The sequence below is a fragment of the Myotis daubentonii genome, chromosome 1 (genome assembly GCF_963259705.1).
Source record: "Myotis daubentonii chromosome 1, mMyoDau2.1, whole genome shotgun sequence".
NCBI lineage: Eukaryota > Metazoa > Chordata > Mammalia > Chiroptera > Vespertilionidae > Myotis > Myotis daubentonii.
Window position 1 is genome coordinate 162,430,198 of NC_081840.1, and position 15,984 is coordinate 162,446,181.

Below are 15,984 nucleotides of genomic sequence, written 5' to 3' on the forward strand. Positions count from 1 at the left end.
ATACTCTCTTAGAAATAGAATATAATCCTAGAAATCTGTATTTCTTTTACAAGCTCCTACTCTAGACATTCAACTTCAAGCCCTGAAAGAATCAGACAGCAGCCCTGGATCATACAAAAAAATGGGACAATATTACTTACATTCTAAGGAGCAGAGGACTGAACGCTGAGTTCCCTCACCTTTTTTTTTTTTTTTTAACTTTCATTTACCTAGCTCAACGCAAAAACACCTGGAATTTAGTGAGTGTGGTCAGCTGAATAACGGTTCCGCAAAGACCCTCCACATCCTAATCCCCAGAACCCGTGAGTACTACCTCATATAGCAAAAGGGATTCTGCAGGTGTTACTAAAGTCAGCATGCCGAGATGGGGAGGTTCCCCTGGATTATCCAGATGGGCCTGATGGAGGGATGTAGGACATCAGAGAGAAGAACAGGAGATGTGACAATGGAAACAAGAGGGTGGTGTGATGGAAGGGATCACAAGACAAGGAGTGCAGGCAGCCTCTCGAAGCCCACACAGGCCAGGAAATGAAAGCTTCCGGGAGGAGAGCAGCCCTGCCAACACCTCGATTTCAGATTTCTGACCTCCAGGTGATAAGAGAATAACTCTGTTTTGCTGGAAGCTACTAAACCTGAGGTAATTTGCTACAGCACCAAGAGAAAACCGTGAAATACATTTTGATGGAATTATATTCTATCTTAATAAGTTACTAATAATTACTTATCCCAAGAAAAAATTTTTCTTTCCACTTAGTTTATTCAAGACTTTAAATTCATATTTCTAGTTTGGTACTATTTCAACCCAAGTCAGTCATCTGTTTGAAATGTCTGTGGACAACATAGAAACCAACCATATTTCACTCTTTATGATATGCTAGTTGGTAAGTGTGCTCGATCTGGTATTTGAAACAACAACAACAAAAACCACACCAGAATTACAATTTACTCCTTTTTTTATTACTAGGTTCTTGAACCTAGATGTTAAATAAAGAGTCACAAATAGTGTTTAGATAAAGGACACTTCATATTCAGTTGTGAGGTATGCAAATTTCCAATTGAAGAATGATAAATGTGCTTCACTTCACTGCTTAAGAGTCAAGTTCATCTATCTTTTCATCATTTGCTGGAAAGGAAATACAAGAATAAAAAAACATGCTATTGTAAAAGCAGGCCCCAACTTGCCGAGTATCAGCAGAAAAGATGACCAAGCAGAAAAAAAATCTGTCCGATGGTCCTGCAGGCGGCTAGGTAACGAGGTGCAGGGCAAACACACCCTTCCGAGGGGAGAGGCACACTCCGCCTCCCCGAAGGCAGCAGCTGTGATGGGCAGCAGCTTGCTGTGTGGATTCGGTCAGAGGTGGAGGGCAAATTCCAGGATACGCTACAGCATGGAGGCTATCTCACTGAGGACAAGGAAACTTCAGGAAATCTACGCCAGCAAGTTTGAGACAAGGGGAAAAAAACCAAATTTCAAGGAACTTTCCCCTCAAAATTTGAAATATCAGAACACGCCCGACCCCTGTTGCTGATGATCACAAAAATGCCCACATAAGACAAACTTTCGAAATGAATGTTTTCAGCAGATTTTACTCTTGTGTGGCATAAAGGACTATCTCTTGTTGATAAGATTTCCTGCATGTAAACAGGATGGTCTAAAACCAAGAAGAAACAACTCTAATGCTGGTTAGACTTTGCCTTTAATTGTTAGAGACGGCATATTAAAAATGAAAGGTAAAATACCGGTTTTTGATAATATGAGTAGCCAAATGTCTTTCATGCTGTAAACAAGGAAAGTGTACCTGGATTTATCCTCTGTCACCGTTTTTACAATAAAGTTCAAAAGGGGCATCTTATGGGGAAAAGCACTGCATACTTGTTCTTTCTAAAGCAATCAGAACATTACCAAGAGAAATGAATGCCACATAGGTCTATTTTATTTTAAAAGCAAAAACTAGCCCAGCTGGAGTGGCTCAGTGGTTGAGCGTAGACCTATGAACCAGGAGATCACAGCTACATTCTGGTCAGGACACATGCCCGGGTTGCGGGCTCAGTCCCCTGTGGGGGGCATGCAGGAGGCAGCTGATCAATGATTCTCTCTCATCATTGATGTTTCTATCTCTCCCTCTTCTTTCCTCTCTGAAATCAAAACACGTATATTTTTAAAAAGCAATCCTAGACCCCTTGAAAGTATTTCACTTTTGGTTTTATTTTTCTGACTGATTGTTTGCGTGTGTAAATTTGGGAAATCCACTTTTCAGGTGGTTGCCACTAACTATGAGGTGTGAAATGATCACGAATCTTGGCCCAGGGTGTCTGGTGGCCCATGTTCCCTCTCGGTGGCTAGCCTGGCTAACTACATCTTCCAAGTGAACCTCAGCTTACCTAGACTTCATTTGGAAAGTGCACGAGGCAGCACAGTGACCCCTCTCAACACTTCTGTCCCACTCTGCGCAGACGATTACAGTAGTTATCACCATAGGAAGCTATTTATGTCACTGTCTCTCCTGTTGGAATCGCAGCTGCTGAAGTTAGGGTCTATGCGTCACTTATTTGTGTACCACCTCCTTAGCTTATGTTCTGCTACAGAGGAATGCCTGGATAAATAACTTGATGAATGAATAAACCTCTGTAGTTTATGTAATTCTTAAAATCATTACATTAAAACTTTAATGTTGCCATTGTAATTACCCTAGAGTCCAAAATTGCTTTCAAACGGTTCATTTAACGTCTATAAAATGTAGATATAAATATTTAAAAGATATACATAAATAAAATTATTAATAATCAACAAAGATTTGATAGACTATTCAACACTTCTATGGGCTTCAAATTTTTCAAGTAAAAAACTAGGAGAAAGAGAAAAAAAGGACACCAGCATCTCTTCATAATTGCTGATATAATGAAGTTTTATGCTCCCAAAGCGCAGTCACTGCCATTAAGTCTTTCAACACCCCTGCTAGTGTGGGGTTAGCATTCCTATTTTGCAAAGGAGAAAAGTGAGGATCAGAGGGTGCTAAATGATTCCTCGAGGTTTTTTGTTTTTGTTTTTACTTTTCTTTGTTAATCCTAACGTAAGGGTATTTTCCCCATTGCTTTTCAGAGAGAATGGAAGGGAGGGAGTGAGGGAGGAGAGAGAGAGAGGGAGAGAAACATCAATGAGAGAGAGACACACACTGACTGGTTGCCTTCCACAAGGGCCCTGACCAGGGGTGGGGAGCAAACCCACACCAAGGTATGTACCCTTGACTGGGAATCAAACCCATGACCCTTCGGTGCACTGGCCAACGCTCTTAACCATTGAGCAACACCAGCCAGGGCTTATTTATCAAGTTTTAAGGGCTCATTAGTAGCAGCCAACACTTACACAAAGACCTTCAACTTCTAAGTCCAAGAGATCTTTTCACTATACCAGCCTGCCTTCTCATTTGATGAGTTTTGAATAAATACTGTGTGTTCCCCTTGTACCTGTGACTTTACTTGGAAGTAGTGTCTTTGCAGATTGTAATCAAGTTGAGATCTAGTCATACTAAAGGGTGGGCCCTAAATCCAATGACTGGTGCCTTTATAAGAGAAAAGGAAGGGCCCTAGACAGTTTGGCTCAGTGGATAGAGCATCATCCTGAACACTGAAGGGTCCTGGGTTTGATTCTGACCAAGGGCACATGCCCAGGTTGCAGGCTTGATCCCCAGAGGAGGGCGTGCAGGAAGCAACCGATCAATGATTCTCTCTCATCATTGATGCTTCTCTCTCTCTCTCTCTCTCCCTCTCTGAAATCAATAAAAATATATTTTAAAATAAAAAGAGAGAAAAGGAAGGGAAATTTGGATACAGAGAAATGAGAGATACACGGGGAAGGCAGCCATGTGCTGAAGTGATACAGTTACAAGCTAAGGAATGTCAGGATTGCTGGCCACTACCAGGGGCTCGCGGGGGGGGGGGGGGGGGGCATGAGCAGGTTCTCCTTCAGAACTTCTGGAAGTAACCAACCCTGTCATCATCTTGACTTTAGGCTTGTAGCTTCCCAGAAATGTCCGAGAATATATTTCTGTTGTTTTAAGCCACCCGGTTTGTGGTCATTTGTTACTGCAGCCCCAGGACACTAATACAGTAGTTATTATTTGCCCTGTAGCATACATAGTTTTTATGCAGCAGTTGTGTGTGATAACGGGGTTTAAGTTACTCATTTAAAGAAATATCCTCTCTGACCTTCCATGGAGGGACAGGGAAACTGCGAAAACAATTAAAGGAGAGTTTTACCAATTTTAGAGTTTGCCTAATTGTTACTATTGTTACTTCTGTATATTTTTAAATATGAATATATTTATGAAAAATGAGCAGTGAGATGATATTATAATACCTACTTGTTCATGCCCTCCCAAATATGGATCCTCTTCTGCCATTCTGGAGCTGTATAGCAAAGCAAAACAAAAGCAAACCGTAAGCCTGAAATGAACCTTAACAATTCCACCATGCAGAAGTAAACTATATTATGACAGGAAGACCAAATATAATCCTTTTTCAAAGACCTGAGGAGGAGGACACGGTGTAGTTCTTCAGGACCTAAATCTAACAGCAGAAAAATCGCATCATCCAGGACTCAGCATTTATGTATACTCCAAAAACCCTTTGCCAGGCTCAGAACAGTGTTCTGGAGTTTGGTATAACTAATCTTCATCTTCCATATAAAAATCCTATTTGGATTCTTAGAGGCCATTTCTTTTTGCCACCATGTAGACATCAACGATTTAGTCTTAGCTCTTCGCGGAGGTTATTTGCTAACCCTGCATGAACTCTGTGATGGTGTTAGGGCTGCCTCCATGCCTTCTGTATTAGTGTATGCTGCTCCAGTGGAGAAGCTAAGGGGCAGTCACCCTGCTGACAAAAGGGCGTGGTCAGTGCATCAGGGCACCAGGGGAGGCTGCTACAGTGTGCTGTGCTGTCCGCCAGTGCGTCCCACTGCGGCAGGCATTTCCTGCCATTGTCAAAACGGTGCAGTAGTCCCCTTATCCACGGTTCACTTTCCGCAGTTCCAGTTACCCGCCGTTAAAAATGTTAAATGGAAAATTCCCCAAATAAACAATTCACGAGCTTTAAAATGTGTGCCTTTCTGAATAGCACAATGAAACCGCCTGCCATCTACTCCGTCCCACCCGGGGTGTGAATCATCCCCCAGTCCAGTGTCTCCACGCTGTACACCCCACCCACCTGCTAGTCACCTCGGAGCCATTTTGGTGGTCAGATCGACTGTCACAGCATCACAGCGCTTGCGTTCAAGTGACTCTTATCTTACTTAATAATGGCCCAAAGTGCAAGTAGTGATGCTGGCAATTCGGATATGCCAAAAAGAAGCCATAAAGTACTTCCTTTAAGTTAAAAGGCGAGAACAGCCTAATAGGATATTTTGAGAGATAAAGACCACACTCACATAACTGTTGTTACAATTTATTGTCTTACTTTTTCTATGATGTTATTAGCTATTGTTAATTTCTTACTGGGCAATATTTATTCATTAAACTTTACCATATGTATGTATGTATAGGAAATATCTAATATTGAGGGTTTGGCACTATCTTTGGTTTCAGGCACTTACTAGGGGTCTTGGAACGAATCCCCCCTGGATGAGAGGGGACTACTGTATAAGAACACTGTAATATTAAAACTTCAAAAGGAAGACATAAAAATACAAGCCCTTATTATCAAGGCTATATTCTCCAACTTAATCAACTGCAACCAGATATTGATACATTGCAAGCCTAGCAATCTTCTATTATCCAGAGGCCCTGAGAAAACCAAAGAACCATATTGCCAGATAAAAACAGTACCTAACGTCGTATATCATACCGGATTTATTTCCTTAAGAAATTGCCTTGTATAGGTTAATTTTATTTAAATTTACTAAGCTCAAATTTTAGATGTAGTACATGAAAAATTAAAAGGTAAAAATATCACAGGCTGAAAGCAAATATTAATTCCTTGGTGCAAAGTTTCCCCTACCCCACAAATGAAGTGTATAACGCACTCAAGGGTACTTGGGACTGGGCTGGAAATGGTAGCTGCCTGCCAAAATCTGTTCTCTCCTTTTCCACAGCGCAGAGCTGCAATTGGAAGTGTGACTGCTCAGCTGGAGCGGGCCCCACACTTCCTGGGAGTCAGGGATGGCCGTCTGATGGCATGCTCACCAGGGGGATGTCAGAACTACTGTGTGTCACTGCCAGGTCTGGTCTTAACATCCTTCCTCCATGTTTTTGTTTTTTCCTCTTTCCCATTGGCTAAAACCTAGACGCGGAGAAGACAGAGCTTCTACCACACAGCTGATGAATGAATGGCAGGCGGCTAATACCACGGGTGATGGGAGAAGAAAACTTCTTTGTTCTTGAACCTAGTGTACTGATGGATCTACTTGTTAAAACAGTTTAGCCCTCACCCTCATGAATACATCGCCCACTACTTCAATAAGGACAAAAACCATCCAAAGAAGACCCTAACATGCAATGAAATCCTCTAGATTTCGGCTAGGGCCCTGTGTGACCGGTGAGAGGGGAGCCTTGAGAGGGTGCCTCGTGGGACACAGGATGGGTCCAACTTCACCACCCAGGGAAGGGAAGCTCTCAGCCCCAGGGAACAAGAAGGCCATGCAGATTTGCAAGAAAGTATTTGTCTACAACAAATTACTGCTTGAAGTGTACAAACAGCTGTACTCAATTAGACAAGCAGTCAAAAGGGGGGACACTGACTTGACACAATAGAGAGGAATTAAGTCATTCAAAATTCAAGAGTTTAGCCATTGCTGAGGGGGTGACTGGATATACAACTAAACTCACTGTGGTCTGTTTCTTCATCTGCAAAATCAGAGACTTTGATGGGTTGGACTTTTGAGAAGAACTCAGAATGTTAGTGAGCTAATCAATGTTTATTCAAAGAACACATCACCTACATCATAATTCTTTTTGTAAACTTGGATTTTTAAATGTATTCAGTATCAACACTAATAAAAGAGAAAAATGGTAATTGGTGTACGAGCTACCCTTTTCATTGGCTAATCAGGGCTATATGCAAATTAACTGACAACTAAGATTGGCAGTTAACTGCCAACAGGATGGCGGTTAATTTGCATATGTAGGCATAATGCAGGGAGGCGAAAGGGAAAGCAGGAAGAAGCCCCCTGCCACTGACAGTGATCGGAAACCCAGGGGGGAGCTAAGAGCTGGGGGGCAGGGCAAAGGCGGCCCTGGGGCCGCCTTTGCCCTGCCCCCCAGCCATGATCGGAGAATCAGGTGCCTTTTCCGCCCTGGCCAGTGATAGCAGGAAGTAGGGGTGGAGCCAGTGATGGGAGCTGGGCACGGTCGAAGCTGGCAGTCCCAGGAGCTAGGGGTCCCTTGCCTGGGCCTAAAGCGAAGCCCACGATCGTGGGGCCGCTGCAACTGCAGGTCCCCGCTGCCCGGGCCGGACGCCTAGGCCAGAGGCATCAGGCCTGGGCAAGGGGCCGATCCTGTGATTGGAGGGTGATGGAGGTCAACGCCTGAGGGCTCCCAGTATGTGAGAGGGGGCAGGCTGGGCTGAGGGACACGCCCCCCCCCGCCCCCACACACACACATACCCAGTGCACGAATTTCGTGCACCGGGCCCCTAGTATAACTATATTAAAGAATCATCAGCATAATTTTCAGTTATATGAAGAATACAAGGAAAACAGTATTACGACACAGTAGCAATACCAGTTACAACATTCCATATGAAAAATCCTTATTTTTAGAACACCACAGGAGCCAATTTCCAAAAATAATATTAAAACCCTTTTTTTCTTTTGTCTCTAGGCTTTCTATTAATCTGGGCTGATCACTTGAATCCTCTCAAACAATCTTAGCCCACAGTCTTCAAAAGCAGGGGTAAGATTGTTGACTTGTAAAACTGACAGGACACGTTCAGTACCTCTACTACATTCAGTATATTTATAGTTTTAAACGTGTGGATGGTTTCCTGGCCTTGGAATGCATGGATTCAATATGAAGCAACCCTCACCCTAATTAAAAAAAACCTCAACTAAATCTACCTTATTAGAACTAATGCAGGGCTATCATCATGATCACAACTGTAGTTAAAACCTTAATGAACCTAAATTGTAGGCACTGGACAAAATGCCCAATGAAATTCAGTCCTCCCTCCAACAAACTCCCCATGCACAAATGTGTGCCAAAAGATCACAGTTTTAAAAGCCCAACAGCAGCCCCAAAGATACTTGGGTGATGGTTAAACCTAAACTTTTACATACTTTGTAAGAGAGTTTAAGTTCACTGTGAAGAGCTGAGGTAACAGTAATCCTAGGGTGCTGTCAATGTTAATTCATAATTCAAAACTAAATGTCAAAAGAAACCAAGACTTATTTGGAAAGGATGAATCACTGAGTAGTATTTGCATTAATTATAAAAGCAGGTTTTATTTCAAAAATTTGAGCTTACAACAAGCCCTTGGAAATGAAGGACTAGGAAAGGCCAGGGAAAGCCCCTTCTGCCCCCCTGCTCCCCAGCCCTTCCTCTCACTTTTCCTTTGCTCAGTTCTGTGCTTTTGAGGAAGGACCTTGAAACAGAAAGGGAGGTACTGGGCTGACTGCTGAGAAGACACTGCTGAACTCTGCATCTCCCTCCCCAACGGTGAGGTTTGAAGAAAAATTTTCACACCACGGAAAGAAAAATAGAAAATGTAGCTGCCTGGCAACAAATAAAACATCTTCTCCCGTGACTTGCTTGTATTTCCCAGGTGAGAAGCAGCATGTTATAACTAAGCTCTGAACATGGGGTGAGTTCTACGTGGAATGCCTAATGAGTCATTTTCTGCACATATGTGACAACCCCACGTCTGACATCTAAGGCCAGCGGAAGGAAGTCTTAGTGGAGGCAGCAAGACCAAGGCCACAGGGTTGGACCATTAAGGATAGAGTTGGAGGCACTTTCATCCTTGTAACCGGCGGGCACTCCCCGGACTGCGGGACTCGGGCACAGAGCCCATGCCATCTTGAAGGGGAGAGTGGCCTCTTCTAGGAACTCATCAGGACCACCACCCAGACAAGCCTGGGACACTGCCCGCGACCCAGCAGCCACTCCAGCCAAAATCCTGCTGCCTCACGCACAGGCCCACGGACCCTGGGACTTCCACCTCCAAAGGCGCACCACTTCCACAGCAGTAAGTGCAGCTCCCCCTTCCCCAGTGGCAGACCTTGAGGGCATCACATTCGAGCCGGTTCAACACCTGTGTTTCCAGCGTGCAGACTTCCAGGGCACACCACTCCATAGGCAGCTTTTGGATGTTGCTGCGAACCCCTGCTGGGTGTGATTTTGAACAGACAAGGGCTCACTGCCCCACAGTAGAAATTCTGAATTCCCTCTTCCTGAATAACTGCCCACAGACAACCCAGCTACGCATCTTTTGCGCCAGGACCCCTCAGAGTGCGTCAGAGCTCTGCACCAGCAAACTCACCACCACAGTCGTGCATTTCCAAGGAGCAGGCACCCAGAGCCCATCTATCCACAGGGTGCTCGGGAGCCACTGTGAGCCCCCACTAGGTGCGATCTTGGACAAACAGGGACGCACTCCCCCGGCAGTAGAAATTCTGAATTCACTCACCCTGGATACCTGCCCACAGACACCTCAATTACGTGCCAGGGCCCTTCAGAGTGCTTCAGTATTCTATGCTGGCAAACGCACCCCTGGTGCCCCTGTGAGCTGCCACTGGGAGCGCGCACCTATCCACCACAGGTGCAGCAGCAAAAACTGAGTCTGCCCACCTCTCAGCTGCAAAACTCTGGACACTACAGTCCCATGCTTTTCCATGCCACTGTGAGTCCCTGCTGGGCATGTGTGACTTCAACCAAGGGCGTAAGTCAGCAAAAATTGGGACACCCTCCCTCCACGGCTGCTGCTGACTTCTAGACACTGCAGTTGCGCATTTCCAGCTCACAGGCCTACATCAAGAGAACCCAAATAGCTCAAGTAGGGAGCTACGCTAGATTACCAAGCCCAGGAGACCTGAGAGATCACACCAGTAGCACCATCCCCAAAAGAACCTGGGTAGCAAAACAATCGGATCTACAATTAAAACATTACAGCAAAACATGGGAAGGCAAAAAAGCAATCCACAAAGGAAAGAAAAACAGGAATCACCAGAAAGGGAGTTAAATGAAACTGAGGCTAGCAACATATCAGAGAAAGAATTCAGACTAATGGTTATGAGGATGCTCAAATAGCTAGATGACAAATACACACAACTCAATGACAAATACACACAACTCAATGAGGATTATAAGGAGCTGAATGAGAATATCACCAACATGAAAAGGAACCAAGAGGAGATGAAGAATGACATAGTTGCAATAAACAACACAATGGAAGGCTTAAACAGTTGACTACAAGAGGCTGAGGACTGCATCAGCGAATTAGAAGACAAGGTAGGAAAAAACACACAAACACAGCAGCAACTGGAAAGATTTAAAAAGCAAGAGGAGAGCCTAAGGGAGCTTTGGGACAACACAAAACGAAGCAATATTTGCATAATAGGGGTACCGGAAGGAGAGGAAGAGAAGCGTGGAATAGAAAACCTGTTTGAAGAAATAATGACAGAAAACTTCCTTCATATTGGCAAGAAAAATACTATGCAAGTCCAAGAAGCACATAGAGCCCCAAACAAAATGAACCCAAAAAGACCGACACCAAGACACATCATAATTAAATTGGCAAACACCAACGACAAAGTAAGAATCTTAAAGGCTGCTAGAGGGAGACAGAAAATTACTTACAAGGGAGCTCCTATTAGAATATTAACTGATTTTTCAACAGAAACACACCAGCCCAGAAGGGAATGAAATGAAATATACAAAGTGATGCAAAGCAAGGGAATGAATCCAAGAATACTATACCCAGCAAGGCTATCGTTCAAAATTAAAGGTGGAATCAGTAGCTTCACAGACAAAAAAGGGCTAAGAGAGCTTATTACTACCAAGCCAGCAATGCAAGAAATGCTAAAGGGACTTCTATAAAAAGAAGAAACAGAAAGGTAAGAAGAAACACAAACATTAAGAATAAAAATGACAACAAACAAGTACTTAGCAATAATAACATTAAATGTAAATGGATTAAATGCACCAATCAAAAGACATATGGTAGCTGAATGGATAAGAAAACATGACCCATATATTTGCTGTCTGCAAGAGACCCACCTCAGAACCAAGGATTCACACAGACTGAGAGTGAAGGAATGGAAAAAAATGTTTCAGGCAAATGGAACTGAGAAAAAAGCTGGGGTTACGATACTTATATCTGACAAAATAGACCTCAAAGTAAAGGCCATAACAAGAGATAAGGAAGGCCACTACATAATACTAAAGGGAGCAATTCAACAAGAAGATATAACTCTGGTAAACATATATGCACCCAATACAGGAGCACCCAAATACATAACACAACTTCTGGAAGATATCAAGGGAGAGATCGATAGCAATACAATCATAGCAGGGGACTTTAATACCCCATTGACACCACTGGATAAATCCTCTAAACAAAAAATCAGCAAAGAAACAGCAATCCTAAATGACTCACTAGATCAGATAGACTTAATTGACATCTTCAGAATATTTCACCCCAAAGCTACAGAATATACATTCTTCTCCAGTGCACATGGGACATTTTCAAAGACAGGCCACAAATTAGGACACAGACAAAGTCTCTTCAAATTCAAGAGTATAGAAATCATAATAAGCATCTTCTCAGATCACAATGGCATAAAACTAGAAATCAACTACAATAAAAACAATGAAAAAAATCAAACACTTGGAGGCTAAATAGCATGCTATTAAATAATGACTGGGTTACCAGAGAGATCAAAGAAGAAATAAAAAGCATCTTGGAAACAAATGACTATGAACACACAATAATCCAAAATCTATGGAACACAATGAAAGCAGTCCTGAGAGAGAAGTTCATAGCTTTACAGGCCTACCTCAAAAAAACAAGAAAAACAGGTAATAAATGATCTAACCTTGCAACTTAAAGAATTAGAAAGAGAGCAACTGGATTTTTCCAAAAGCCCACAGTATCCAGAAGGAAGGAAATGATAAAGATTAGAGCAGAAATAAACAACATAGGCCAAAAAATACAATACAAAAGATCAATGAAACCAAGAGCTGGTTCTTTGAAAGGAAAAACAAGATTGATGAACCTCTTGCCAGGCTCACCAAGAAACAAAGAGAGAGGACCCAAATAAACAAAATCAGAAATGAAAGAGGTGAAGTAATAACTGACCCTATTGATATACAAAGGATTGTAAAAAAAAAAAAATACTATGAACAACTCTACTCCAAAAAAACTGGACAACCTCAACGAAATGGACACATTCCTAGAAAAATACAAGTATCCAAAACTCAATCAGAAAGAATCAAAAAACCTGAATAGGCCGATAACTACTGATGAAATTGAAACAGTAATCAAAAAGCTTCCAGCAAACAAAAGCCCTGGACCAAATGGCTTCACAGGGGAGTTTTACCGGACATTCAAAGAAGAACTAAAGCCAATCCTTCTCAGACTATTCCAAAAAATTCAAGAGGCAGGCACACTTCCAGTGTTTCATCCTACTTAAACCTTCATTGTCTCACCTCTGAATGACAAAAATAACCTCCCTACTGTTCTCCCTTACTGTGGTGTTACTTTTTCCTTAGAATTATTTTAATTGCCATATTACTTACAAGATAATCAAAAGCCCAAAACCACTCAGCATATTAATTACTATATTAAATCATATAATAAGCATCTACTATAATTATATACTAACCAAACCCTCTACTATAAGCAGACTGGTTATTCAAAAATACCTTGGTCATTTCCATCTTGTATATTTGTTGAAAGTATGTCCTACATTCTGAAATGCCAAATTTCCTACTTAAATACTACTGGTTCCTCAAGCCTCTGCTCAAATCCGACCTCTGCCAAGAAACCTATATTTCCCCTGTAACCTATAGCTCTGTAGTCCACATAAGGGCTATCACATTTAAGTATATTGGTAATTTTACAGTTGACAAGATACTGTTTTACAGAAATTTAACTTTATCTCTATATTTACATCTTCTTAAGTGTATATAAATGTCTAAGAGTAGACATGATGGTTTCTTTTTTTGTATTTCCAAATCAGTAAACATTAAGTACTTTTTAAAAAGTTGTTGCTTGATTAATTTTATTTTTTAAATTGTTTTAAATTTATTTTGGAGAGGAAGAGAGAGAGACACACTGATTTGTTGTTCCACTTATTTATGCATTCACTGGTTGCTTCTTGTATGTGACCTAATTAGAGATTAAGCCCACAACCTTGCCGTATTGGGACAGTGCTCTAACCAACTGAGCAATCCAGCCAAGGCAACATTAAGTACTTTTTAATTAACATTGCATTAATAACAAGAAATACTACAACTTCATATTTGTCAAAATGTGAACTTCTGGTTTTAGTCATGACAGAGTAACAGTTAATGAACTTGCCTTTTAGCCATACTCAACCGTAAAACTATACAAAATAATTGAAGCAATAATCTACAACAGAGGACAAAAACAGCATAGGGCTGAACACCATAAGAGCATGGAAACACTTGAGGTGAGCTCCAAATCCACTTTTGATTGACAGCATGTTCCAAACCATGACACAAGGAAGTAGAGCACCAAGAGAGAAACAATCTCACCAGGCAGAGTATCAGAAAGGTGGGGTTCACATAGAAAAAGAGGCTTAGAAATTTGCAGGGGGAAACCTCTAGTCCTTAGCCAAATATTAAGCCATGCTTGTGTAGGTCAAGACTCTGCAAAGCCTACTAGAGAACAAATTCTTGGGATCTAAGAGCTGAATAAAAAATCCAGAAGTTCCTGGAACTTCTGAGAGACACTGAAGTTGCAATTATCCAAGGTGAAGAGACATAAATGAACAGCCTGAGCATTCAGTTGTGATTCCAGAAGGACCATGCAATGGGATTAAGGGATATACCCTATAATAAGGGGCACTCTAAATCCATTTCAATAAAACCAGGTGATTCACCAGCAATGTTTTTGCTTGTTACAAGAAAACTCAAATAATGAACTTATAGAGAGATTCAAAAAGCAATCACATTTACCATCGTACCAAAAAAATTAAGATACCTAGGAATAAACTTAACTAAGGAGGTAAAAGACCTATACACGGAAAACTACAGGACACTGAAAAAAGAGATAGAGGAAGACATAAACAGATGAAAGAACATACCATGTCCATGGATTGGTAGAATCAACATCATCAAAATGTCCATACTACCCAAAGTAATCTACAGATTCATTGCACTCCCCATTAAAATACCAATGGCATATTTTACAGATCTAGAATGAACTTTCCAAAAATTCATCTGGAATAAAAAAAGACCCCGAATAGATGCAGTGACCTTGAGAAAGAAGACAAAGTAGGAGGGATCTCAATACCAGATATCAAGCTGTATTACAAAGCCACTCTTCTCAATACTGCCTGGTGCTGGCACAAGAACAGACATATAGATAAATAGAATAGAACAGAGAACCCAGAAATCGACCCAAACCACTATGCTCAATTAATATTTGAAAAAGGAGGCAAGAATATACAATGGAGTCAAGACAGCCTCTTCAATAAATGGTGTTGGGAAAATTGGACAGATGCATGCAAGAAAATGAAACTAGACCATCAACTTACACCATACACAAAAATAAACTCAAAATGGATAAAGGACTTAAATATAAGATAAGTACTTAAAAAAATACTAGAGGAATCCACAGGCAGCAAAATCTCAGACATATGCCAAAGCAGTTTCTTCACTGATACTGCTCCTAGGGCAATGGAAACTAAAGAGAAAATAAACAAATGGGACTACATCAAAATAAAAAGCTTCTGCACAGCAAAAGAAACCATCAACAAAACAAGAAGAAAGCCCACTGCTTGGGAGAACATATTTGCCAATATTATCACCAATAAGGGTTTAATCTCCAACATTTACAGGGAACTCATGCAACTTAACAAAAGGAAGATTAACAACCCAATCAAAAAATGGGCAACGGACCTAAATAGATACTTTTCGAAAGAGGACATACAGAAGGCCGGAAGACATATGAAAACATGCTCAAAGTCACTAGTCATCCTAGAGATGCGAATCAAAATGACCATGAGGTACCACCTCACACCTGTCAGAATGGCTATCATCAACAAATCAACAAATGACAAGTGCTGGCGAGGATGGGGAGAAAAAGAAACCCTCGTGCACTGCTGGTGGGAATGCAGACTGGTGCAGCCACTGTGGAGAACAGTATGGAATTTCTTCAAAAAACTAAAAATGGAACTCCCATTTGACCCAGTGATCTGACTTCTAGGAATATATCCCAAGAAACTAGAAACACCAATTAGAAAGGATATATGCACCCCTATGTTCATAGCAGCACAATTCACCATAGCTAAGATTTGGAAACAGCCTAAGTGCCCATCAGTAGATGAGTGGATTAAAAAAACTGTGTTACATCTACACAGTGGAATACCACGCTGCAGTAAAAAAGTTCTTACCATTTGCAACAGCATGGATGGAACTGGAGAGCATTATGCTAAGTGAAATAAGCCAGTCAGAAAAAGATCAATATCACATGATCTCACTCATTTATGGAATATAATGAACAACATAAACTGATGAACAAAAACAGATCTAGAGACAGAGAAGCATCGATCAGACCGTCAAACCTCAGAGGGAAGGTAGGGGAGGGTGGGGGTAAAGGGGAGAGATTAACCAAAGGACTTATATGTATGCTTATAGGCCTAACCAATGGACACAGACAACAGGGAGGTGAGGGCATGAGTGGGGGGGGGGGGATAATGTGGGGATAAGGACACATATGTATTAACTTAATCAATAAAGAAATTAAAAATACATATTAAAAAAATAAAAAGCAATTTGGTTCCATTTAAATGCTTTTAACTTGAGA

General features: G+C 41.5%; 1 protein-coding gene across 7 annotated transcripts in view; it reads right to left on the reverse strand.

Annotated features, from left to right (window-relative positions):
* Positions 1-15,984, reverse strand: part of NFKB1 (nuclear factor kappa B subunit 1) — a 128,738-nt gene that overhangs the window by 102,159 nt on the left and 10,595 nt on the right. For 5 of the 7 annotated variants that reach the window (XM_059664363.1, XM_059664355.1, XM_059664409.1 and 2 more), the window contains one exon: positions 4,362-4,407. The exons of the other annotated variants lie outside the window; for them this stretch is intronic. In XM_059664363.1, the coding sequence (XP_059520346.1) occupies positions 4,362-4,400 (39 nt within the window). In that variant the 5' untranslated portion in view covers positions 4,401-4,407. Of the gene's footprint in view, positions 1-4,361; positions 4,408-15,984 lie in introns of those variants that run through there. 7 annotated transcript variants of the gene reach the window in all.